The sequence below is a fragment of the Cloeon dipterum genome, chromosome X (genome assembly GCF_949628265.1).
Source record: "Cloeon dipterum chromosome X, ieCloDipt1.1, whole genome shotgun sequence".
Taxonomy (NCBI): Eukaryota; Metazoa; Arthropoda; class Insecta; order Ephemeroptera; family Baetidae; genus Cloeon; species Cloeon dipterum.
In genome coordinates this window covers 15,617,985-15,644,019 of record NC_088790.1, presented here as the reverse complement: position 1 = coordinate 15,644,019, position 26,035 = coordinate 15,617,985, and the positions used below count along the sequence as shown (strand labels likewise).

At 40.7% G+C, this 26,035-nt stretch overlaps 2 protein-coding genes across 10 annotated transcripts in view; one reads left to right on the top strand and one right to left on the bottom strand.

Moving 5' to 3' along the window:
• The window catches only part of cos (kinesin-like protein costa), a 31,965-nt gene extending 21,960 nt beyond the window's left edge, over positions 1-10,005 (bottom strand). Inside the window, exon 1 of the mRNA XM_065495841.1 lies at positions 9,991-10,005. The gene's annotated coding sequence lies outside the window, so the exon portion shown is untranslated. The remainder of the gene's footprint in view (positions 1-9,990) is intronic.
• Svil (Supervillin) overlaps positions 1-26,035 on the top strand; it is a 51,682-nt gene that overhangs the window by 12,753 nt on the left and 12,894 nt on the right. For 2 of the 9 annotated variants that reach the window (XM_065495832.1, XM_065495831.1), the window contains exons 2-13: positions 4,521-8,253; positions 12,751-12,819; positions 15,283-15,364; positions 15,423-15,506; positions 15,968-16,205; positions 16,262-16,382; positions 17,308-18,334; positions 18,567-18,749; positions 19,407-19,534; positions 19,706-19,933; positions 20,633-20,704; positions 20,759-21,212. In XM_065495832.1, coding sequence (XP_065351904.1) covers positions 4,566-8,253; positions 12,751-12,819; positions 15,283-15,364; positions 15,423-15,506; positions 15,968-16,205; positions 16,262-16,382; positions 17,308-18,334; positions 18,567-18,749; positions 19,407-19,534; positions 19,706-19,933; positions 20,633-20,704; positions 20,759-21,212 — 6,374 coding nt within the window. In that variant the 5' untranslated portion in view covers positions 4,521-4,565. Of the gene's footprint in view, positions 1-4,520; positions 8,254-9,128; positions 9,184-10,138; positions 10,291-12,750; positions 12,820-15,282; positions 15,365-15,422; positions 15,507-15,967; positions 16,206-16,261; positions 16,383-17,307; positions 18,335-18,566; positions 18,750-19,406; positions 19,535-19,705; positions 19,934-20,632; positions 20,705-20,758; positions 21,213-26,035 lie in introns of those variants that run through there. The other 7 variants (XM_065495835.1, XM_065495838.1, XM_065495833.1 and 4 more) reach the window with 7 other exon arrangements.

Here is a 26,035-nt window from a genome sequence, read left to right as displayed (position 1 = left end):
TGTTTCTTGTTCTCCCTGCAAAATATTTTTTCGTACCTCAAACCTACTGAATCCTAAATCAGGCGCCTAAAACTCTCGTTGCCGGTGCGGGCCGACTGTTTATAAGTCCAATTTACACATTCCTAGGCCCGCATAATCATTAGTTTGGCAAAACTCCATCAAATCGATGGTATAAACCATTTCGGTGTGAGTGGACCAATAAAAAGCCATTCTCTCATTAATTATTTTACAGCTGCTCTGCGAAGTAACGTTTAAAGCGATTTACGATGAAGCGATTCACAATTTTCCTCAACAAGAGGCTCGCAGCTGCCGCGAAAAGAGAAAAGTTTCACGCTGCTGGTAATAACATAATAAATCTCCACAGTGTTTAATTCAATAATCGTTGCTGCGCGGTGACCTTGATAATCTCCGTTTTGAAAAACACAGCTTCATATGTGCAGATATTCACAAGCGTGCCGAAAACGAGTGGTGCAAAGAAAGCAAGTGAAGTGAGAATTTCTCTCGCCAGCCGAGAAAGGGAGTTTCATTTTCATGCGCACACTCGACCTCTCCTTTAAGGAGACAGCTAATTATATCTGATAATGAGAACTACGCGGCGTTGCGTTCTGATGATGGATCCGAAAGATAACACACCGTCAGCAGCTGCCTTTGTGATTTGTTCCCCGCGCACCTTATTAAATAAAAAAATGAACATGCCGCGCGCGCTGATCGGTTTGTGCGAGTATTGAATTTAGGCGTCTCACTTTTACTTGAATGGTGAAAACGAAAAGCCAAAAAAAGAAAGTGTCAGCTAGCATAGTGGCAGGTAATTAGTTCGGACATATAATTTAAGTTTATCTTCTGATATCGATCTACTCCTTGACACAAGGAATAGTTTTCTCCAGCAATTTAGCACTGTAAAACTGATTTTCTTTTTAATGTGGAAATAAAAAATTGCTTTAAAATATAACATGTTCTATTATATTTTACTTTTTAAATTTACGTCTGCCTAGTTGGTTGTATTTTCAAAGATCTTAGGCGGCATTTTCCACACTCCATTTCTAATTTATGGCGCGGTGGCAGCTTGGCAGGCTGGCGCAGTAATCAGATTAGTTATCCCAGCAAAGCTGCATTTTATAATAAGTGCATCACACACACCATCTAAACATCTTAAGTGACAGCTGTGTTATAATGGATCACCATAAAGTATCAAATTATGGTCTTCTGGTCGCTTGACATCCGAGATCCGAGGAATCGGTTTCCCTCAGCTCCCGCAACGCGCAGCATATTTCACAACACTCAACAATCAGTTTATTAGCAAACCAATGTCCTTGAACGGCTCCAAAAGTTTTAGCAATTTATCTGTGATTTAGCCCAGAAGGAAAGATGTTGAGATTGGCATTAACAAAAGTGATTTGTCTGCAGGCTGCTTTGTGTAAAACCTTTGCATTTCAATGGAAACTCGGCACAAAACGCAGCTCTTCGTGAAGTTGGGGGCCGATAAGAAAAGACACACGCGATAGGACGCATATACAGGTCTTTTTTACGTTCTTACCGCGTTCTGTTTAAAGTGCATTTTATTCCCTTGAGCTGCTTGCGCATTATTTATAATAAAAGCAGAGACGGTTGGCTCGGACGACAAAAAGGACTTAAAATTCCTTTCGTCCCAGTTAAGATTAAATAGAAGTAGACACTTTTTTCTCGCACGACCGCCAAACTCTTGGGAGAGATGCACATCAGTCTCGGCTATTTGTTTCCATTCACGGTCCATTTCTCGCCTCGGAGACACCAAAAACAAAAGTATCGGCTTTTTGTCCCAAGCGACATTGCTGTACATTATCAGAAAAAGTGTTTTTGTAGGGCAGTTGATATCTCGTCGCGAGTAGTTTTCCGCAAATTTGCCTTTGTCACAGCCTTGGTGTTCGGCCCCGAGATAATTTTTAATTTAAGCGTCCTTTGGAAGTCTGCCGAGTAGTTCGAAGGAAAACAGAGTGGACTCTTTTTTTACCTGTGGTATATTTACAGTTGCGGTCGTTACATTTGCTGTTAGATCTAATTGTAGCACGCTGGTGCAGCTTCACTTAACACCGATTTTTATGCCATGCATAGTGCAAAACACGAAATCTGTTTTAAAAACTCAGGAAATGCACGGAGCGGTCGATGTTATTCTTGAGAGCGATCGAATCAATTGTCCGGGAAGAAGATTGCCTTATATACTTTTTTCCTTGTGAACATCGTCGATATCATTTCGAAACCAATTTTCACGGTCTGAATGCACTGCGTTCGAGATACGAGCAGCATTGTGTGGCATCCTGATCTGTCATTACAGCAGAAATGCACGCCGTTTCGCTTTGATTGGTTCATTATACCGATCAAAACAGAAACTTTTGCGACAGCACTAGTGACACAAAAACGAATGCAATAAAAACGTTTCTCACATAAAAGCTAATAATCCACTTCAACTTTTTAATGGTCCGTAGTAGACGGAATTTGCCAATTAATAAAAAATTGTGCTCTCGACCTTGACTAATTTTGGGCAAACGAGGAAAGAGTGATTTTAAAATTCTTGGCACTATTTACAATAGTTTAAAATTCAGCGGAGCCTTTGTTTGGCCTTGTGCAACGCTGTAAACGTGGAAACGGATTGAACAAAATTTATTTGCATTATTTCATTCAGCAAGCTCGCGATGAGCGTGCCAGTGCAAATGGCTGGAATGCCATAAAGCTTCGGCAGACATGCAACCCCCATACAAAATGTTACTCTCAGCTCACGAAGACCGAAATAGCAGGGCGGAAAAAGAAAAGCTGCGGCAGCTCGCCGAGCTCGCGAGACAGCGGGAATCGACTGCTGTGTGTCCTCTTTCGAATGTGGATGCGTGCGCGAATAAATAAATTCATAATTTTATGTGATGCGCGAGCGGCGGCAGGCAGCGCCGCGTGTATCTGAATAAACATTACTTGAATACGAAAGCATTAAAACGAAATCGCGTGCCAATCATTTAGGTCATTACCCGAAACGAGCCCTGACATCTCATTTCGGCAGGCGCCCGCATGAGTTTCTTAAGACTGCGCGCGAGCACTGTTAACTTTTCTCCTAATTTCACTGCAATCATTATATATTTAAAATAGCGCTTCTTCTACTCAATATTGCCAATAAGAAAAGCCTAACAGCAGCACACTGATTTCCGTTTGGCAATATGCATGATTTCTCTTGATTTCCATACAGCGCGCGGATATGAGAGGCAGAAAATATCTTTGATTCGAGCTGCTGGAAATATAAAACAATTATCGTACTCATTTTTAAAACGAGAACTCTTTTACACTAAAAGAGTTTCCCAAGTAGCAGAATTTTTTCCGCTTTGGAATTGTCTGTATTGTCTTGTTTGTCACCAGTGTTAATAGATATTATATGAGCGCTTCCTTAAAAAGTTGCGTCAGCTCTCGCGTGAGCTTTTCAGATTGCACACTTATTGTTATTTACTCTGGCGGTAGTTGTGAATAAACAAAAAGTCTAGAGATAAAGAGAGCGTTCAGTTTTACTTGGAAAGGCCTCCACAGCAGTTTTGACGAACACTTTTCCGATTAAAAAGGCTTGCACGAACAGACAAGCAACGTCAGCAAGGCTGCGAAGATAGTTTTCGGTGCGAGAGAGGTGGGTTTATTTTATGAAAGTGGGTAAATTTAGCCCGTAGCTGAAAATGCGTCTGCTTTTGACTCATGGACGGCTCACGTGTGCGGCCTGAGTACAGCTCATGCGGTTTTTCGGTCCGGACGGAACAAAATCGGCAAAACCCGGCGACAACGCGCAAGGTTTATTTAAAGGGCTGGAATTTAACTCTTGTGATTTACAGTGGAGGAGGTTAAATTTGACATCTTTTGATTGCAGCCGTAAAATTAATTATACACTAACATCTGTCATTCCTTTTTATACTTGATAATGATGTTCTATTAATATTCAAGCCTGGAATGAGCCATCTCTCTATCCGTGGGGAACGAAGTATCAAAGATACGCACGCATACAACACACACACACACACATCCAATGTGTTTGTCTGTATTAGACGCTTGGCCAGTTTTTTAATATCCCAGCACGTCACGATGACGATGGCAAGGCATTTATTTTATTAAAGCCTGGAGAGGAAGCAGTTTAAGATGGATAGATTTTTATCTCTTAGGGGATGGAGCAAACTCAAGAGCGGCAATATTTAGACTTTTCTTCTAAAAGCATATAGTGCCACCTAGAAATTTTAGCCGGTCAGATAAAAATTCAGAAGTAATCCGCTTGTGTGTGCGGCGAGCGTGAATAAATGTGTATAACAGTAGACTCGATCGTGCCTTACAAACATATATGCCAGTTATGAAGCGCGTCTCTGAATAAAGAAAATATTGCTGCATATCGTGGCGCATAACAATTGGCAGGAAAAGTGCCCTGACTCTTAAAACGAGTCACTTCATTGTAATTTTATTACGGCCGCCACTTTGATGTACATGAATAAAATTAATACCAAAATAGATAATTCATTTTTTTCTTTATTTTCCAGACTGTGAGCCACCCGCCGGTGCCGCGGAATAAATTGATCACGGTGATGGACCCACCTATAGAGGCAGTAAAAAAGCAGAAAACGAAATGGACATTAGGCAGCCTTTTCAGACGTAGGACCACCAATAAACAGCAGCAAGAAGCAGCAGAGAGCAGCTCGGAAGAAGAAGCTGACAAGAAGCAGCACCAACGAAGCTTTCTTAGCCACAGGCGCTCAAGCAGAAAAAGGTCCGAGCGGAAGGCAAAAGAAAAGAGCGCTAAAATAAAAATTGAGCAACAACCATGGAGTGGTTCTGCAAATTCCCTGGCAGGGTCGTCTGAGGGATTCGGGTCGCACAGCAGTTTAAGCAGGAGGGACAGAAGAGAGTTGGTGAAGGCACGAGTTGAGGCCACAAGACGGGACTCTAGCTCAGATGATAATGACTTCACGTTGCATCAGTCCAGCAGCCTAACTAGATTTAAGAGCGATGACAGTCTGTCTAGTTTGAACAGAAGAACTCGAGCTGCGCGAACGGAACGATATATGAAGAGGATGGAAAAATCCTCCGAATCTTCCGAGTACCACCCTGCTAATAATGCGACATGGAATGCTACAGTTGTGAGCTACAGGGAAACTTCTCCGTTTGTTAGGGCAGTATCGGCAACCCCTAGTCCGGTCGTGAGTCCAAAAATGGCTCATAGACCTCTCCCACCTCAAATGATGTCGCCGCCGAGGTCGAGAAGGAGCTACTGCTGTGAACAGCCACCACCATTTATGCCACGAAACAACCCAACTCCACAGTTGTATGCCTCAAGCGCTTTCTTACCCTTCAGTCCGAAGCAAGCGCCACCGCCACCACCCAGAGATCCACAACGGAGGTTCATGGGAACGCCACAGCAATATGCAAATGTGGAAGCAAAACCAGTTTATCGCTCAAGGTCAGACCACCAACTTCCGCAAGGTGACTATGCAAACACGAGTATATTTCCATCGTCGTCACAAACACAGTTCAAGTACCTGGCGGATCGTACTCCGCGCAGTAGACGACCCATTCACGTGATTCCAGTGCACGAACAGAGTCCCGAGTGCATCCTCCCGACGCCCCCTGCCTGGTTGAATGAGCCACCTCAGCCCGCAAAAAAGCAATCGACGAGTCCACCGATCAGAAGGGTAAGCAGCATCGAAGTTACTCTGCGGACGCCTAGCAAGACACCACCCCCTCCGCCAGTCAGAAGATATTCAAGACAAAGTTCTGTCTCAAGTGTGGAGGATGAAATGCCTAAAGTTCACGCAAAACCAGTAATGGTCACGGCGTCTACCAATTTAGAAGATGCATTGAACGAACTCGAAGAGATCTATCAAAGTCTACAGCTCGGTGACGAGGATTTACTCGATAGAGCTGAAAGGCGAGATCTTCCAACAGCATTCCAATTGAAGAGAGCATCGTCTGTCGATGTGTCAGACGACGGAATTGTATTGAAAAGAACAAGCCGAGCTCCACCTCTGCGGAGGTCAGGGATACCTGATTTGGTCACGGACGACATGGCGTACAGAAGATTGAAAAACCCAACAACGGGTCCTCCAGCCAAAGACAGAACTTCTGGAAGCTACCTTCTAGTTTCTCCAGCACTATCGCCCATTCCAGTACAAACTTTGGATCCCGAGGAGCCGAATACAACGTTTGACGACATGTCATACCGTGCCATAAAAGATGCAAATCTTATGGGAAACAAAGTTCTGGATCCTCAACCTCCATTTGGCATTCCACTCACCCCAGCACCACCTGCTGCCAATAGTGACTACTTGCATGCAAAGCCAACTGATAAATATCGTTCGACTTTTCGGCCAAGGAAGACTCCAGACTTGGTGAACGATGATCTCGCTTTTCGAAACCTCAGAAAAGACAACAATAAAGTGGGGGAACTGAAACATAAAAGAGCAGTCCGATCGCTTTCCGCAAATTTGATGAACTTGATGGAGCAGAGGGACGAGATTGAGAAAACTCAGAGCTTGGGAAATCTACCAGAGTCGCTGCAGGTGCTATTGGAGGGAAGTGAGCTGAGATCATCGCCAGGGAGCCGACCACCTCCAAGCTGGGTTGAAAGAGCGCACCTTCTCGACACTAGCACTGAAACGTTAACACAGAGCAGAGCCAACCTGAGGAGCTTAAGAAACAGTTTTCTTTCTTCCGACGCAGAGTCCAGACCACTGTCTCTTTTCGTGCCTTCTAATCAAATATCTCCGATAAAAGAAGTAGAGACGGCAGTTCCAGCGAACGCTTCAACCGATTATTCCGAACAATTTGATGAAGAAAGACTCGAAGAACTTCTTTCTGCTCTAGCCCAAGAGGCACAGGACACGAGCGAAAAGCTAGGCAAAGAGCTCGAGCGTTTACGAGATGGTTCCCATTCCGTGGAGGACTTAACAAAATCGCCGACTTTTTACCAAGGTAATCAGTGTGCAGCTTTGAAGTTTGAGCCTGTGTCTTTAAATGCAACCTCATGCTACTTGCCTGTTTATAATCATACAGAGTGTGAAACTAACTTACCTAAAGCATTGCATGAAGATATTAACAACAACAGCAAAATGAAATTTGAGACTGAACAAGCGCCAGAATCACTAAGCAGCTCTGAACCAGATGAAATAAATGTTGATTTGGCAGAAATTGAATGCAACGGCTCTCAATTTGTCGCACCCGAGAAGATCAATAGCACTGAAAGTCCTAGATCAAGGACTATTTCAATGCAGAGTGAATTGTGCACAATTCATGAAGAGTTCCATCGAGAGGAAGATCTTGACATAGAGGACATCAGCGTTGAGATAGTCACGGAATCTGAATCCATTCAAGCTGATATCGAGGAAAGTGTGCAGAGTGAATCCAAAGATTATAATATGGTGGCAGAAGTTGCATCAGAAATTAACGACATAGAAATAAATGAAGAAGAAAATATTGAAGATTCTTCATTGTCTAGCAGCGAAGAAATTGAAGATGACGAAGCGTGTACAAGATTCGGTGTGCCAAAATTAAACTTTGATAATTTGAATGAAAACGCTGAATACGAAGAAGCAGACTTTGAAACCATTTTTAATGAAAGTTTTAGTGATGATAAAAAAGAAGAAGCTGTACTCGCTTACGAAAAATTGTCCAGTGATATCACAGTGGAATCGGCAAACAACGCCCTCACGTGCGAACTTGTTCATGTTTCTAGTGAAAATAATTCATTGTGCCTGTCTAGCAATAATTCCTCTTTGCTCACCCTTAACACAGAGTCAAACTTGAAACTTAGTGAAACCATTTCGGACACGTCCCTCATTGTGCCAGACGCAACGATCGCTTCCCCCGAAACATTTTCCGAGTCGAGTGTCCCGGACATGGTGCAGCTGACAGAGGTCGACCAAGCAAGTGATTATAGCGATGACCTCAGTGATAAGACAATCGAGCCTCATGGCTTGGAAAGACTAGATGACGAAAACGTTACTGACGAAGTCGAGAAAAACGAAACCGAAGTAAACGAGAGCATTGAAGAGGCCGAGCAGTTTAGTCTGACTGACCACTCGACCCTTCTGCTGCCGCTGCTGCAGATGGCAAGGGAAGAAAACAACAAGTCGAGCTCAACTTTCCAACGCACCGTTGAAAAACTTGATGCTCTGATCGCGGCAGCCAGCACCGACATCGATGCTCCTTGCGACTTTGAGAACAATAATTGCAAGGGCGGCAAGGACGAACCAGTGGCCGAAGACGACCGAGAAGCAGGTATTTTTGCTGCCAAAGTGCTAGGTTGTCATCAAAGTAGTCATCGCAGACTAGACTCCGACAGACACAGTATGATGACCGACTATTACGTCGTCCTAGGTGCCGTGTTGGCTTTGGTGTCCATAATCACGGCCATAGCCAACATTGCCGCCCGTTGAACGCGAGCTCATAACCTTCCCAAACCAAATACATATCACTTTTTATTTTATTCCCCACCACTGAAATATTTTCTGTCACTTTGTTGCTCAAATCTGTGCGGAAACGCATGCCAGTTGCACTTCATTTATAAATATTCGACAATTATATATCATCAAGTGTTACCGCAAATCACAATGTAGAGGATAGTTGTGTAATTCGTGCGGTGTATTTGCTGCGGAAAAGCCGGTTTTATGTAATCGTACCGCGCGTTGCCCACACATTATTATATTTCGACCACGTATATACTTATGCATGCATCATTTATTATTCACACCTTTAGCTTTTGTAAATATGAACATAGATAAGCCTTGAAACTTATTTATATATAGAAGAGCTCATTATGCAGTTATTTTATCAAATAAATATTTGTAGATTGTAAAAATGTTCTGATGTGCTTCTCAGAGCTACAATTATACACAAAACCTGTGTGTTTGCAAGCATAGCTTATTATAAACACAATAAACATCAAAATCATATCAAATGAAAACACCATATTGCATTTTCTTGCCTTCTTTTCATTAATCTCCACCTCTGTTGCATGATCCACGTGTGTGATGATATAATTACCATCCGAAATGACTGTGAGAATTCATTCATTTGATTTATTCTGTTTTAGGTGTGGTTAATTGCTTGTTTAATAACAAAAAATAGAGCAGCAAACATATACTTATTTTAAATTTAAACCGAGAGTTATGGACGCAAATTTGCTCAGAAATCTAGAGGCAAATGCAGGTAATTTCCTTGTCTCTTCATAGCACCGTCGCACATCTTTACATATGTGTACAAAATGCACTCTAGCTTAATTAACACAAATAATTGGACATTAAGATTTCCACGGCTTATTTTTTGGCACTCAATATTGATCACAAATCACAAAGGTAATTAGTTTTTTTTAAATATTTCTTTCTGCGACATAGTGTGATTAAATGCAATTTGAGGTCATTCTTGAATTATTTTATTATACACCCTTTTCGTGACTTTTGCTCCATTTCATTTTTTTCTGTAACTAAAACCAAACCCAATGTTAAAATTTTAGAGCTATAATTTTCAACTTAGCATATCTCAACAGAACAAATTGCATAATTGTACTTTTGTTTGCTCAAAATCACTCTCATTATTTACACAATTATTTTGCGATATTTAACACACTCGTTAGCACATTCGTAAAATCACACGACCCAGCATTTCCATGTATATTTTCATAACTGTAGATAGATAGATAGATTGAACGTTTAATAATATTACAAAAACATATTTCTGCAAAGGCAAACTGATAAAATTCACTTGAAACTTGAAACGGATAATTAAAAAAGAAAACTCGACATCAACATTAAATACAAGAGATCAGGCCGGAGGGGCCTGAGGTCGAATCAGCTGCTCGTGCTCATGTCAGCTGGAGCCAATATTTTTTGGTAATGCGATAAATAAAAGGAGAGCGAAACCACAAAGTCAGTACCAAATTCCCAAAAAATGAAAATTATTGAACTCCTTCTAGTCAGCCTAAAATTAGCCAGATTGGAATAATTCAAACTTGCGTACCTGGATGGTGAATGTAGATCAATTTCGAGCTTTGCCTCTCTTGGTAGGCAACCTGCTGCTCAGTTTTCTGAAAAAAATAACATCATTGTGAACGAATGGTGGCGCTCCGTGGTGACCGAAATCGAAAGCTGCAGGCCAGACCCAGACTCGTTGCTCCAGCTGGATTTGCCCCCACCGCGTAAACTTGAAGGAATTCTCGTTGAATTTCATGCGTTTGTCTCTCAAAACGAGTCGACTGCCTGAATTCGGCCGACCCAGCGAACGTCTGACCGACCGACGACAATCGACCCACCGTCCAAGGTAACGAGTTCGATTCAATTTGGCACCATTAGTTTTTACCCTGCGACCGGCTGCAACCACTTGTTAGCGCGCCGTTTTTACCTGTCACGTACTCTGAGAACCTCGGGAATTCTCTTTTAAATAATATTATTTAAATGTTATTCGATGTCAGTGGAATCTGCTGCATGGGCTCGTTGGGACGCGTAGATCCGGTAATTGGGAAAGGCGGACAGAGGCTGGCGAATCCGCAAAAGTGCAGTCTCTGCAATTGAACACTCATTCGCACACAACACGCATATCATACGTAACGCGAAACTAAAAAAGCACCGTGCGGGAAACGAGTTTTACTCCTCGGCGTGCGTCATTCGGAATGAATTCGGCTTGTGACTCCGCTGGCTAAAGAAAGAGAAATGCATACACGGAGAGCGTGATTATTTATTACACCAATTTAGAAAAACGGTATAATCTTGATCAACATCTATGCATGCTTAATTTCAGAGATTTGTTTATATTTTATGCATTGCATTATGCCCGAAGAAAAATACTTAATCACGTATGATAACTGTAGATTTCGTAAAATATTATTTTTAATTCACGAGAAATTTCTACTGTCTCCGTGCGTCCACAGCTTTGTAATATGTATTACGAATTGTCCTTTGTGTGCGTCGAATCGAAGAAAAGCGACCAAACTGGCCTGAGGAAAGTTCACCTTGAGTCGCGATAAAAAAGCCTTATTTGCCGGTGCGCAAGTGGTGCTTACCATTCAAGGAGCGGCACCGGCGACACGAAAATAAATTGCCAGCGTTACCCGAGAGTCTGCCTGCAAAATCGCACTTTGCGCGAATTAACAATTTCCAGTCATTAGCAGCGTCCGTCGGTCTGCAAATTTGACATTATTTTGCTTCGTTATCGCACTTCAGACTCGAGTAATGTAAAAAGTAATTTGCTCTTCAGCGTGACGATATTAAGCTGTAATGAGGGACTCGTGCATTCATTGAATCGCATCAAGAGCCGGTACCCAAGTTACAAACAGATGTTTAGCGTTAGCATTGAGGTTTTGCTAAATTTAATATTTATTTTTGTCTTGCACAATAGTATTTTCTTTTTATGGCCGTGAAATATTAAACTATTTTAACAAAGAGAGCACATTATTGACAGTGACGCGACAGTTTTGTAAGAGAAGTGGAATTGATGAGATACACATTTCAAATCATCGGGAGTAAAATTAAAGTTAAGTCTACTCAAGATCTAATATTTAAAAGGTTCGACTTTAACATCAATATTGGATGTATATCTGAACTGAACACCATTTCTATTTTGATTGTTTTGAAACAAAAACGAGTTCATCATTTTAGGATTCAATTTTCACTAGAATGGAATTAAATAATCTTTATCAAAAATTCATCTCAAATTAAAAATAGTGTTTAAAGGCCTCTCAATGGTGATGGAAATTAAATGATCTGCTATTAGGATACGACATTGGATCTAGGAATTGTTCAAATTGCTACCAACGCTACTCAAATAATAAATGGAGCAATTTAAAATCAAATAATTGATCTCAATTATTGGTTAGGCGTGATGTCATTTCCTAGTCTCTACTTTCCTTAATCGGCTATAATTATCGAAAATCATTGAGTGCCATGCCATCAACGATGGTTTTTTAACTAGACATAAGTTAACTATTAAAGGGCCTTTCACACTCTTGCAAAAACTCGGAAAATACTTGTTTCTAATGCTAAAATTAGTATTTTAAAGCCAAAATTTATATAGGTAGACATAATACACCGTTGAATAGATCTTGATGAGAGGAATCAAAATCTTGACTGGTAAATACGGTCAAGCGGTGTAAATTTTGAGAGAAAATTGGCAAAATTTTAATTTTGTAGCAAGGTCCTCTTTATTATTGCACAATTTTGAACAAATAGTTAAAACTAACATTACAGCTATTGAATAGTGCTAATTTAATCGTTGCCATAAATCAATCCACTTTTAAAGCTTACCGATTGGCATTATATATTTTCTAATTATACTAACTTAATCTGCAGCCACGTTTTTATTTTTACATTTTTATTTAAAACGACATAATATTTTTATGAAATTTCTTTATAATGAATTAATTCAGAAATGACTTTACGGATGCGTGATTATTTTTTTACCAGATTTATGTTATTCAAGATTTAACTCATGTCAGAAGGGCAACTTTTATAAAATCTTCCTTTTAAGTAAACATACATACAATTAAATCTCCGCTACGTTGGTGCACGATTGTTGCCCTTATAAAAAAAGCATGCGTCACTGTCCACGTGGTGTTGTTGTCCTCTCGTCCTGAGTTTTTCTGCCTGCGTGTTTGGCTTGTAATATAGTAAGTTTCGCGGTTTGCCGTGGCCATGCCTTATTCAGAAATGTAAAGTGACCCGTTTTGCGGTCGATGGGCATCAAAAACAAAATCAAATTACACGCGCCCTTTGTGCCTGTCTGCAGATTTCGACCGCAGCTTTGCTTCGAGCTTGAGACACGACCCCTCGCAGTCTGCGTTCCGAACTCCGCCAGGTAAAATCGCTCTCAGGGTTGCCACCTGCTGTCGTGGTTTTAATTGACCGCATTGGCTGCTTTGAAGCAGGCTAATTGGCACAGCTGAATGTGAAATTGAGCCACTCCTAAAAGTTTCGTGCCTAAAAGTTGCACATCACAATTAATGGTCATACAAACCTATTTTTAATTATTAGGAATGTGCAAAACTGACTTTACTATTTTTATTTTTCTATTATTTTATGACCATCAATGAAAACGATTAATCAGCTGATATATTTTGATTTATTCTGCGAATCTTAGTAAAATAAATTTAAATCAGAATTTTACCTGGAAATAATACCAGTAACACCATCAAAATTTACGATTTCCCGCAGTTTGCACGTGCCACGCCTTTATGAATAATTTTTTTGGGAAACCACGGCCCCATTTGAAAATTCAACCGAGTTTCTCCCGGATCTAGTAGTAGTTGCTTTTCATAGAGAATCCAGTGGACGTGTTTACCAAAAATCAACTCTTTGATAAAAAATTGCGACATTTAAAAATAAAAATGCTATTCAAAGGTTATTGTTGAAGTCGGTTATTTATCATTTAAAGCGGATAAGAAACGTGCGACCATTTAACTGATGCACAAAATCTGCGGCATTAGTTGACAATACAATTTTTTTTAACCGATTAACCTCCCCAAAAATTTTTATTAAACATTATTTTGTGCCAAACGACACTTTTGGTTAAAGAATGTAAATAAATTAAGCAAAAATCTACTATTTTTGCACATCACTTTAAATTTTCATAAGCAGATTTTATATTTTGAAGAATACATTTTGTGTATCCTGAAATTAAAAAATTAATTCAAGCTCGATCATCCTTATTTATTAACATCGTGCATTCGTGCAACCCTAGTGCGAGTGTGGTATAAGATTTGTGCGTTTGATTTGTACCTCCGTGTCCAATTTTTGGCTTTTAGCATGCTTATTGGAGCAGTAATTGCTTTTAAAATTTTTCGGTCTACTGAGTGCTAACTGAGAGCTGAAATTGTCCAGCCGAAATCTCTCGAGAAAGTCAGGAAGCGTGGCGCCGTAATGTATCAACACGTTTTTGATGGATTGAATTCCGCGGAAACAAGTTATTATGAGTCGTGGCTAGCGGAACGTCTAAATTTATTCAGATTTTAATGAGCACTTGCAGCCAAGTAGGGGAGCTCCAATGATTAACTTAACATATCGGCAGGCTGAGCTGCAAAATGTTTTTCAAGAGCGAAAGACGTCACTGGAATATCAAGTGTCGCCCGCCAAGAGAAAAATCCCACCGCCGAGCGCAAATAAATAAAAAAAGAAGCCGCTCTTTCCATTTTCACGGCTGCTTGCTTGCGTGCTCTTATATTGGGTTGCAACAACTGATGTTTTGTCCGCACAACTTGTTTTATGTAATGTATGCAGCCCTGATTTGGTTCCCTCGGACAACACATAGCCATGAATGAATTATTTTTTAGGACTTCGTGAAAGTTACAACGTACAGCGTTATTCAAGTATTGTCAAGAATTGCTTTGATTTAATTATTTTCTTTAATTTGTAGTACAGCTAAAGAGTTTTCTGGGATCTTAGAAATTTTTCATTAAAAAAATCAAAATTAAAATTATTGACACATTTATTTAATTTTTATTGGTTCCCTCTCTGGAGATGGGCGACTCTCTGATAGCGAACAACTCGCGAAAACTCCGTGTTCCAATATCATCGCGAACGAATAACATGGACCACGGGCCTCATTTGTGGAAGCCCAGTCCACAAAAGGACTGATTCTCTCATTGCAATGCGCACGTAAAGCTTGCGCTCAACAATACGAGCCCACGGCTTATTGCACCTCAGGTTTTGCACTGCACCGCATGATCAAAGGCAATTTCTCAAAATGTACATAAGTTGGCATACAAAAATTCCGATTGATCAAGTTGCTGAGGTCGCGAATGTTCATAAAGTTTCCCTTGAAATCCGATAGTGTCGGCGGCCTTGCTTCCTGCCGAAAATGAAATACTATACCCCGACACAAATTAATTTCTCCGCTGTGAAATTCTTCCCAATGCAACTCGGCTGCTAAAATTATCTCTCAAAGAGATAAAAGAACCCTCTTTGCGCACCCACATTAACTCAACTTCAATTTGGTCCGTTATCTCTGCTCAATTGTAGATAATAACAAGCATTATTTTTTTTCTCCTTTTCAATGACTCATACTTATCTTTGATCCTGTTTGGCAAATGTCGGAAAGTCGCGCTGAACGAACTAATCTGAAGCGTAAAAAGCTTTCAAAACATCAGCTCGCGATGGCGTAACAACAATGGTGCGATTACAATCAGACCGCTTTTATTGCTTTACCAGAGCGATGCCATCAACATTTTCAGTGAAAGTGCATGCGTTAAATTCTTGTTTGCACGCGTACAATGTCTCTGGAAATCTCTCATATTTCCGACCTAAAAAATTGAAATTTTCACAGGTCACAGAAGTCCGTCCATTAGAAATGTGTTCCAAGTAGCAGAACCGTGCGTCGAAGCAATGAATTCTCAAATTAAAGCAAGGTAAGAATCTCTTCGGAAATTTGCGATTTCAGATTAAGAGACAAACAATTTATTTCAGCGAGAAACGCAGACTGATGTCTGTCAACTTGAACGGCAGCCCTTCAAAGGTTGACAAGTCGGACTCGACTTCTCCGTCCAGCTCGTAAGTTTGCCCTATGACTTATTGTGTTAAATCCTTAAAATCCGTTTAATCTGTTCGGCAAGGAGTGGACGTTTAGATCTTGTTTTTGGGCCAATAGATTCCTATTGTAGACCTCCAAGCGATCAGTTTGCAAGTTGTGACTGTGGTTATTTGTAGAGAAGTCTTATCTGTTATCTTGGGCCATTGTTAATTAAAAGCCAAAGAAAACAAAAAGATCTTTTGTTCTAATTCCGTTCCCAAGAACAATGAATAAATTGCGACAAGGAGTGGTAGAAATCATAAAAATTTAACCATCTTTCTCGGTGAGTCACTATGTATGATTTTGCTTTTATGGCTTCTCGATTTGTACAGAGGATTTTGCTTTTGAGATTTTTATTTCCACTGTGGTGCGTTTTATAGCGTTTTCTTATTGTGCCTTTGTTACCTGCGCCTGTTCTAATTCGGCACGTGCAATGTTTTAGTGGCCTCGACAATGGCGAGAAGAGTCCGACTAAGAGGCCGCAGCGCAAGTCTGCCGAGCTGTCGCAGATCAGGACAACCCGCACGTCCCGACTGAGGGCGGCTGCTGCCAATGCCTCTTCCCCGTCCAGCGACTCTGCTCTCTCGGACAACAAACCAACCGCCAGACTAAAGAGCACTGTCCCTCCTGTCAGGAAGCTGCTGGTTGACTACCCCGACTCTAGTTCCTCGAGCAGAGAGGTGACTTTTCTTGTAAATTCGCTCTGATTCTCTTTCAACTCCGCGTGTTAATTTAGGGTACACCTCTCGGCAAAAACATCGCGAAACTCGACGAGACGGGAGACAAGAGCGCCAAACGTAAATCCGTCCTGAACAAAGCTAATGCAGAAAAGCTGAGCAGCGGTGAATCGACCACAGGTGAAATTCCCTTCAGATTGCTTTATACCTTTTCTGTTTGCCACTTCATTGATTGATTGATTTGTGGTGCGGTTTATAAATTGACAGTAAGCAACGCTGGTTTGTACTTGTAGTAGTTTTGTTATATGGGTAAAGGGGTCGGCGCAGAAATGAATCAATATAGTGAGTGTACGTGCAGTTGCACTAGCTGAGCTCGCCTAGGCATCACTTGACACTCGACGAACACTCTTGCCTCGCGCCAGTCAGATGCACTCTCGACCTTGGCATGCGCTCTCCTGCAACCGTGTGCTTTGTAGCTTGAATCTCTCGATTTTCCTACGTTTCCCTTCACTTCCCTCTTTATTTGTAGCACTCGTGGAATTTAAAATCATTAAACGATGACCTACTTCCTTTTCACGTGTTATTTATTTTTTCTCCTCGTTAAAGTTTGCACTTTAAAATTAGCCAACCGACATAATCTTTTAATTTCATAAGTATAAAAGATTTATTAAATAATTTGATTTCTATCAAAACCTATTTTAAATTTAAAAAATTAAGGCATAATGCAGGAAAATTAATAGGCTGGGAATTGAAATCATTTACCGCAAAAGGAGAAAACTACTTTACTTTATGAATATTTATTGTTCACTTGCGCTTACCCCGCCTAGAGCAACCCGATTGGTTGACAAAGAGAGGGAGAAAGTGAATCGACCTCTCCCACATCAGCTGCTGCTCTAACTTTTGCAGCTGATTGACATTGTGCTACTTATATGCATTGCACGTCTTTGAAAGTCCTGTCTCCGTATGACAGTTATATTATTTTTGTATATTCTGCGGTTTTTTGAGTAAGTGACTGTTATTATGAATTTGCCAGCTCTTTGATCGTGTGTGTGTGTGTTTTTTTAATAAATGTCAATATCTTTTTATTGATTGTGGTACATTGCAGATGATGGCAGCAGCAGACTGAAAAATAGAATGGCACCGTCTCCAAAATCTTCCACTACTTGCAGATCGTTGCGACCGACCAGTAATCAACCGTCATCAAGCCAAAATTTGCGAAATGCTTCTGATCCAGCTAAAGTGGAGTCTAAAAAAATCATCGAAGTGGGCAAAAGCGAGCTGTCAAAACGAGCTGACAATTTGCTGGCTCGCTACAAAGAGTGTGACTCAAGACTGGACAATTTGGCAGCGCGAAAAGCAAGCAGGAACAAAGCAGCTCCAATGGCAAAGAAAATCCTTCATTCCGCCACCAAAGAGAATGAGAAAAATATCGATAAGGCGCGAGCAAAAGATGAGGTTGAAGAGGAAGAGGCGCCTAAGAAAATTTTGGCGCCTAACAACTCGTCTGAAAAGAGCAGTGCTGGAAACAGCGCTGCTAATTCTAGGCAGTCACCTGTCAAGGAGAGGAAGACTTCAATTTTGAAGAAAAAATCCATGGACGACGCAACAGGTCCAGTTTCTATTCTAAAGCATGAAGTTGCGTCCAGTGTTCAGCCTTCTGTTTCGGTGAAAGCACCTTCTCCAAGACCGCAAAGTATTCTGAAGAAAAAATCAAGTGTGGATGAGCCTTCTTGCGAAGAGAGAAGTGGCGAAGAGTTTGAAGACGAGCCACAGGGCATTCTCAAGAGGAAAAGCTCCACTAGCAACAAGGGCAAAATGCACACGATTCTGAAGAAGAAGAGCTCTGAAGAGTTGCTACCTGAAGATTTGGTAGAGCCAAGGCCGATTTTAAAGAAGAGAGCTAGCACAGACGACGAAGTGCTCTCTTCTAATGAGTCGGAAAAACCTAGACCCATTTTAAAGAGCGGTAGGAGATCAGCAGAAGGCGACGAATCCAACTACTCCTCTGCCAATTCAAGCCCAGTGCGCAGAAGTCCGTCAGTGAAGGTTGAGGAGGGTGTAATCCGCAACCAAGTCAACCTGACCCTCAGATTTAATCAGCAAGCCGACCAAGAAGATGGACCGTTTGAAAGGTATTGTGTATATTCAGGTCAAATTCTTTCCTGGGTGGGTGGCCATAAAATTTTAAAACCACTTCCGCTACTGATAATATTGAGCGGATGTTATGGTATACAATGCTCTCTGTTCTGTTCATACCAGCAGCTTGCTGAAAAGCTGCACAATGAAAATACAAATTATAAATGGTGAAAAGTATTTATTTTTGTCGTTTAGTCAGATTACAAAACTGAATTTTGTCTGTTACAGTGCCTGTTTGAGTGCCTCTGAGGATGAAAATTCCAGGCGGGGACCAAGTGTGAGTGAAAGGGCTCAGCTGTTTATGCGACTGCAGGAAATGCACAGGCTGCCGTCCAACGATACGCCTTCGACCTCGAAAGGGTTTGCCACCTCAAGTGGGGATGATTTACCTCCAATGGTCACCACCAGGAGGTAAGTAGCTTAATTTATCAAATGATGTTTTAAATAATGGTTATTATTGATTTCATGAAAATCGGAAATTGGTATTTTCTGCATCGCAGTTGAAATTTCTTGTTGAAAATCAACATAAACCAAAAATTTATCTGTTGGTGTATTTAAAGTTTGAAAATTGGGAAGAGTAGCGTGTTTTTTTAGGATGTTGAAAAGGAAATTAAACAATATTGTATGGCCAGAATATATTAAAAATATAATTTAAAATAAGCTAGAAAATGAGAGAGAACAATAAAAAAATCGAGTACATAGTCTCTTTCATTCACCATAAAATGTTTGAATATTATTATAAATCCTGAAAAATACGTTGATATTTTATTCTTTTATTTATTAACATCTTTAAAGTTATGCTACTGGCCTTTGGCCTAGGATCATATTCCATGAATCCCCTGCGGGTAAAGCTGAGTTTTTAAGGACATTAACATGATTTTAGGCTTAAATAGAGTTCGCGTTCTGTTAAAAATATTCAGTGCTATTAAAGTACTTCTCAATGGCGTTCTAATAGCTTGTTAAAAATATTAACTTAATCTTTTAGTAGAATCAGAAAATTTTTCATTAAAATTGGAATGTCCAATTTTACACTAAAGGTGATTACCATTTTTCATTAATTGATTTTAGAGAGAGAGCGAAACGATTTTCAACCCAGCCTGTCACATCAGAGGAAGTAGATGAGGCAAAGAGTCAGATCAGTGTGGGCCCAGAACCGATCTCGATACCCACCCCAGCTACCATGACCGGAGACTCTGGTAATTCAGCACCTTTCGCATTCGTATGTCAAGTAGCACTGCACATGTGTAGTCGTTGTCTGTTAGCAAAATTTAGGTCTTGAGCATGCAAAATGGGACCTAAAATGCATGCTCATTATTTTTCAACTGTGTAGCATGGTAGCATGAACGGGAAGCAAACACTCATTGCAGATGACGAAGAGGAAGAGCCGTCCAGCCTCAGTTTGGCGGAGAGAGTGCGCCTTTTCACTCAGAAAATCGAGCAGCAGAACCGGCAGCCGAAGGAGGGCCAGCCAGTGCAGAAAAGGACGGTCAAGAAGCAGGTCACTTCCACTAGGTTCAGGACGCTACCCGTCACTGACGCAGAGGTGGAAGGTTTCTCAAACACCCTGGGCACTCGCCACCAGCCCTCTGGTTTAGGTCAGACAATTTGTTTTGGGTGTTGGTGCTGTCAAGTGTGTTTGTTTGTGTATGTTGGTCTCATTGTGGTGCTCGCACGCTTTTTACAATTTTCATATTGCACATGTGACTGTTGAATCAAATATACTAACAATAATGGTTAGGTTTTGCAGCGAAAAATGAGAAAGGAAATTTAGCAAAGCTGTGTTGTGCTGTGTAGTGAAAGTCCTAATAGTAAAACACTGTTTAAGCAATTTAAACATACACAGTGTCTTGTGTTTTTGGATACTAATAGGAGAACCCTAGGATTGTTCCTCTCTAACATAATTTTTTTGCCTCAAACAGAAAATTAGAAGAAAACGACTAATACAAATTTTCAATCAAGCATCGTTTACAAGTTATGAATCAGAAAATTATTATGGTGCCTAGTGGGAAATCCCAAATTAAATGTAAAAAATATGCAATTTTCATCCAATCACGATGAAACTCGATATGTAGACTCTCCTCGCCGATGCAAATCGATTGATATGTACTTTATCTTGAGAAATTTGTTCAGTCCGTATGTAAAAAATAATGTTAAGACATATAATATTTTAGACTTGAGATCCTTGTAAACATGAATTAAGTGAACAAGTTTGAGGCAAATGTAGAACAAACTCAGGGTTCTCTTGTAAGTTGAATCAATAGATACCAGATAGTGATTGAGCTTGTTGTCTTTAGATGGATTGGTTGCTAGAGCTGTGATGGAAACCTCTCGCTCGGACCCCATTGACGTCGATCCGAGGCCAAGAGGCAAGTTGGCAAAGTTGTGCGCGAGTTCTAAATTGTGATCCGTCGCTTTTTCAGGCATTCTGAAACACTGTTCCTCCATGGGCAGCAATTCGTACCCACCACTGAGCACAGAGCCGCTGATCCCGCCAGAAGAAACAGACATAGTCAGGGGCATTCTAAAAATCCCTGCGTCGGTCATTGCCAATGCTCTGGGAAGTCAGCAGCAATCCGCCTTCACTTCCTCTTTTAAAAGCGCTTTGAAGAAAGAATCCAGCACTGATGAAAGGAGCAACCAGTCTCCCACGAGAAGCATCCTGAAGACTGGAAAAGCTGAGGAGTGGACGGAGTCGTCTTCGGAAGAGGAAATTAATTCCGGGGAGATCAAGGAGAATCTAGCCAGCCTCTTGAATGACGTGGCTACACAAGCAGAAGAGGAGAGGACCATCTTGTCTTCAGATACAGAATGTGACACTTCTTCCTCAGGAGGAAGAGAGGTCAAAAACATCATTTCCAGTGCGATTGAATACCGGTAAGCTGACTCTTGTTCTTGTTATTCATTGGGGAAAAATTGGAACATGCATTTAAATTACAATTTTTTTCTATTTGTGCGGTTCTATTTAATCTGTTAACATTCAAACGATCGATGTTAATTCCGTATATCTATTGATCCAATGCTTCCCCTTTGTTTAGTTAATATTTACTTTTTGTCAAACCTATAAAAGTAACCGCAATTAAAATCGCTTGAAAATATACGGTTAATTTTTCTGTAAGGTAAAAAAGTGAAACGTGATAAAAGCGCTATTCTGCTAACTGTTGTTGTTACTTGATAGCTGCAGGGGAGAGGAATTTGCATGCGTAACCTGTTTAATTGGGCCAAGTCATTAATCGAGTTAACTTCACTTTTTTAAAATCAATCCATCACCGAATAAATGTTTAACCAAGAAAAAACAATTGTCACAGGACTTAAAAACATTTTTTGAGTAAAGATTAAATTTAAATAGAATTATAAACATTTTAAGAAGTAACAAATTAAATAGATTTTGTGGTAATTAATGAGCCAACACGAAAATTTAATGGATATTCAAATCGAAACAGTCGCAGCCGATTGTCAGAGCGGCGGCGCTGCTTCATGAAATAACGGCATTACTCAGAGCAAGCATACAGGCAAGCAGCCGCACTTGATTAGTTCGCGAAGCCGTGACCGATAGATAAGTCAGTCGAGTGTGTCGCTCTCGCAGCCGTTTATCCCAGCAGGTACCGCATCTCTGTTTGTTTGTTGTTTTTTTTTCTTTAACTTGCAACGACGCAGTTGTGAGCTGCTATTTTAAAAATCGCTCGACCGCGGTAAATTAAATCTGAATTTACGAGAACATGCGACAGGAAGTTGTCTCATAGCCTTCTTTTGCGGCAAACTTGACGATTCGGAATAATGGCACAATTTTGTACGTCGTCCAACTCGAACCGTCACAATCGCGTGCTGAATTTATGCCCTTATTGTAAAATTTCAAGTCTCCGGGACGGAGGTGCAAGTGTGTCGACAAGGCACAAACTTTAATTTCCCCTGGCAGCGTGCCTGAAGGAAACGAGACGATTCATTAACGCGCATTAAGCCGCGAGCGTAACCTTTCCAAGCATCTCTCCGATTTATTTTGGGCTCGGTTTCCCTAAGTGCGCGCTCAGTGAATGATGCGTTGCAGAGATCACACACGGAATATAGTTTTTGTTTTGAGTGGCTAGTGTTTTGAGAGCGATCTCGTAAATAATGTGTATTTTCTCAGCTCCAACCCTCTGAAAAATTGGTTTTAACAAGATTCCGGTGCGTATTTTTAAAAAATAAAATTCGTCTTAATTGATGAATAATTCTATCCGAGGAATTTAGAGCCCGAATTTCTCCAGGTGCCAATTAAAAAAGCAAAACCTTTTATTATTCGCTCCTTTTTAACGCCTACCAAGGTGCGTCAGGTGTGAATTTCTTTTAAACATATTCTGCCTCTGTTGTGGCTCTCGTCGCAAATTTATTTCATTAATAATGTCCTGAGCTAAACTGCGGAGCAAAATAAAACCGTGCTCGCGGCCGAGCAAGTCGCTGCGCTAAACAACTTCAAAGCAGCTGAATTCTATGTGCCCACATGTGAACAAGAAGTGAAAAACAGGTTGGAGAATCCGAGACAAACGAGATCTGAGAACTGCACAACACTACTCGACTAAAACTTATTACTGCATTTCACGGACAGCGGCAATCTCAAGTGCTTTAAAATTTACAAAGCTTATTAATGGATTTGAAATACAAATGGAAGTATATTTACATACTTGTTTATACTCGCAGTCAATACATAATATATTATAATATTAAAAGAAAAGGCAGACAGATGAAGCAAGATATTGCAATAACGAAAATATTACATGGGTAATTTCTCGCCACACTACTAAATTAATTAAATGCTATTAATGCATAAAAATGTCTTTATTCCTAAAACGTGTAAGGGCTCTCTTCAAAACGATGACAGGGCATGAAAAAACGCAGCATCAAGTCAGCAAGTTTTGCAGCTCTTGCTAATTTGCATAATGGAAGTTGGTTCAGATGCTGATTTCCTCAGCGAGGCGTAGCAGCGTCTTTTATTACGCTATAAGACAAGACACCCACAAGCAGAGTATTCCTCTCTATACTTGAGACAGGTGCACAGATACCTCCGCTCTCTCCCACTCGCGTGAATGGGATGCGGCTGATAATTTTTAACCTCTGGCAACACCGTTGAAAATGGGGTATTGCCCGCCCATGTATTTTATAGAAAGGAAAAGGGAGATCACGATAAGATTTACGTGGTCGTGGGATTGGTAATGACGAATTCAAATTTACAATTCTGAAATTTATTTTATGTGAAAGAACATGAATTCGTTTTAAAATGAAATATTTTTACCTGTTTTTTTAAAAATTATAGCTTTTTATTATGGTATCGGTGAGTAAAAAGGTTTTTAAACCTATAATGGTGACCGCAGTCACTGGACCTGAAATAGTGGGTTGTTTGAACATATCAATTTTCTAAAGACCAATGTTCTTTTCGAATGCCTGTCTGGAAGCAAGGATGGAAACGAGCTGGAGGCGACTAATTCTCTCAAAACACGACGAGTTACAAATCTAAGGCAATCACGACGACACGCTCGTGAGACAGGATTTCAAATAAGCACTTATCGTCTCAAGGATAAAAATATCGCCGGCTGTAATTAATTATTGAAAAAAAAATACTGGTGCGCCTACGAAGCTCGCTTAATTGTATTATAGACGGCAAAGGCTCGAAGAGAGGACCAGCGAGTAAATACCCTCGCCCCTCCCGTCTCGCTTTTCAGTCAGCGGGCTGCTTGGAATCAAAGAGATAAAAGGGTTCTATAGCAGCAGCCTGTCTAGAGCAAAGGAGCACTCGCTCAGCCAGTCAGTCAGTTGGCGTGCGCTGGCCATGTGCGCTGGAAGGGCTGGCGTAATTGCCTGAGAAGTGGCGAATTGCATCAAAACAACCGTGCTCCGAGTGGTTTTGCAGTTTAATTTCGTCCTCGGACGACGCGAATCCGGATTTAATTCGAGAGCAAAAACACGTAAGTTTTACTCCCACTGCCTTTTATACCTTTATTACTGGCTCTGCGAGCAGTTGTTTTCCGGCCTATGTAAGTTTCGTGCGGACGTTTACGCCCATTGTTGTTGAATAATAAGATATAATGTTAATAATTTCTGCGAAATGCACGTATGCATTCGTATTCTGCTGAGAAATGAGATAGGCAATGGAATCTTGCACTATTATGATATTTTCTCGCCGGTATGATCTTGAGCAATAAATAAATCGTGACACAAGTGAATATCCACAAGCGCACGTTCTCACAATAATTGCGTAATTCAAAAGCGGTGGAAATTATTTAAAAATCGCTTCTCGTGGGTTTGAAGCGTCGACCTTGAGCAAATAATGCTGCAAATTGCTTTTTGTTTGTCCAAGCCCTCGAACACCTGCCGGTCCTTGCACTCGGCTAAATAGCAGATTCTGCTGGATAGATGGACACTATTATTATATCCTTGCGGTCGAATTTTCTCTGGAGGCAGCTCATAACACAAACCGCAAAAAAGAGAGAAAACATCCGCTGCCGCACCGCTTGACCAAGCAAAATGAAAAAGCTCGAAATTGGTATCAGAGCGCTTATCACGCTTTCTGTCCCCGATTTCGCCCTCTGATTAGCTCTGATATTCGGGGCGAAAAATCGCTCCTGTCTATCAAAAGCGAGAGTGTGCAGCAAAAAGACACCGCTGTCGGAATTCGTGTTTGTGAATCACCTCAGGTACAAGTTGTTTCCTCAACGCATGACGCACCACCTGCGCTAATAACTTATAATTAATTCAGTAACGTGAGCCACCTTGATATCTACTTCAGTCACATGGCTCACTCTACAAACAAATGCTTTGTTTCAAATACTAACGCCAAACGTAATTTTATAAGTAGAAGAATTAGCAATTTGCAAATAACTATTCGGTTAATTTTTGGGGAAAAAATAAAACAAGAATTCATCAGGTTATCGCTTAAAATTTGGACCCTCGTTGAAAATCAGCACAAATTTAGTGAAGTGTCCTAAAATATATAATAATATATTCATGCAGCCCACACTGCAGCTGTCCACTAAATTTGTTCCTCATGAATTGTAAATTAATATACAATTTATCTAAAATCCCACTCTAAGCGCGGCTATCGCGTCGCTGCTCAATCACAGATATAGATTGTTCCACGTTTTTGCATATTATGACCAATAAAAGAGTCACCCACGGTGTTCCACCCAAAATTTGCCCCCTTCTCCGCCGGCTCCCCCCTTTTATAATCGGCACAAGCCGCTAGTTTGTGCGAGCGAGAGAGTAACAGCTGCAGAAAAACAGCAGTTGGGAAGGGAGGGCCTCAACTGAAACATTGAATAGGCCACGTTTGGAGTTAGTTTTATTTTGGTAGTGCTCGGCACAGTCCAAGCCGCAGCGTCTCGCTCCCTTACTTTCGTTCGCGGATAAAAACCGAAGGTATTACTCATTTTGTTTTGCTCCACATTGCAATTATTATTTATTTACTTCGAAAATGTTAGTACTTGGATAAGTAAAATATAAATGTCATCATCTATTGTTAGTATGTCTTATCGGAAAAGACATAACTTCATTACACATAAAAATTTCTATGCACTCGTTATATCATAAATTACGATAATTGTAATTATTTATTTGTAAAGCTAGTTTGTTGTCTGCTCTTTTGTTCAACCATAAAACAAATGTTTATTATAGTGATATTTCTCACTGGCTGGAGAGCTCTTTAAGTGCGTAACAAGCCTGCCAGCTAATTG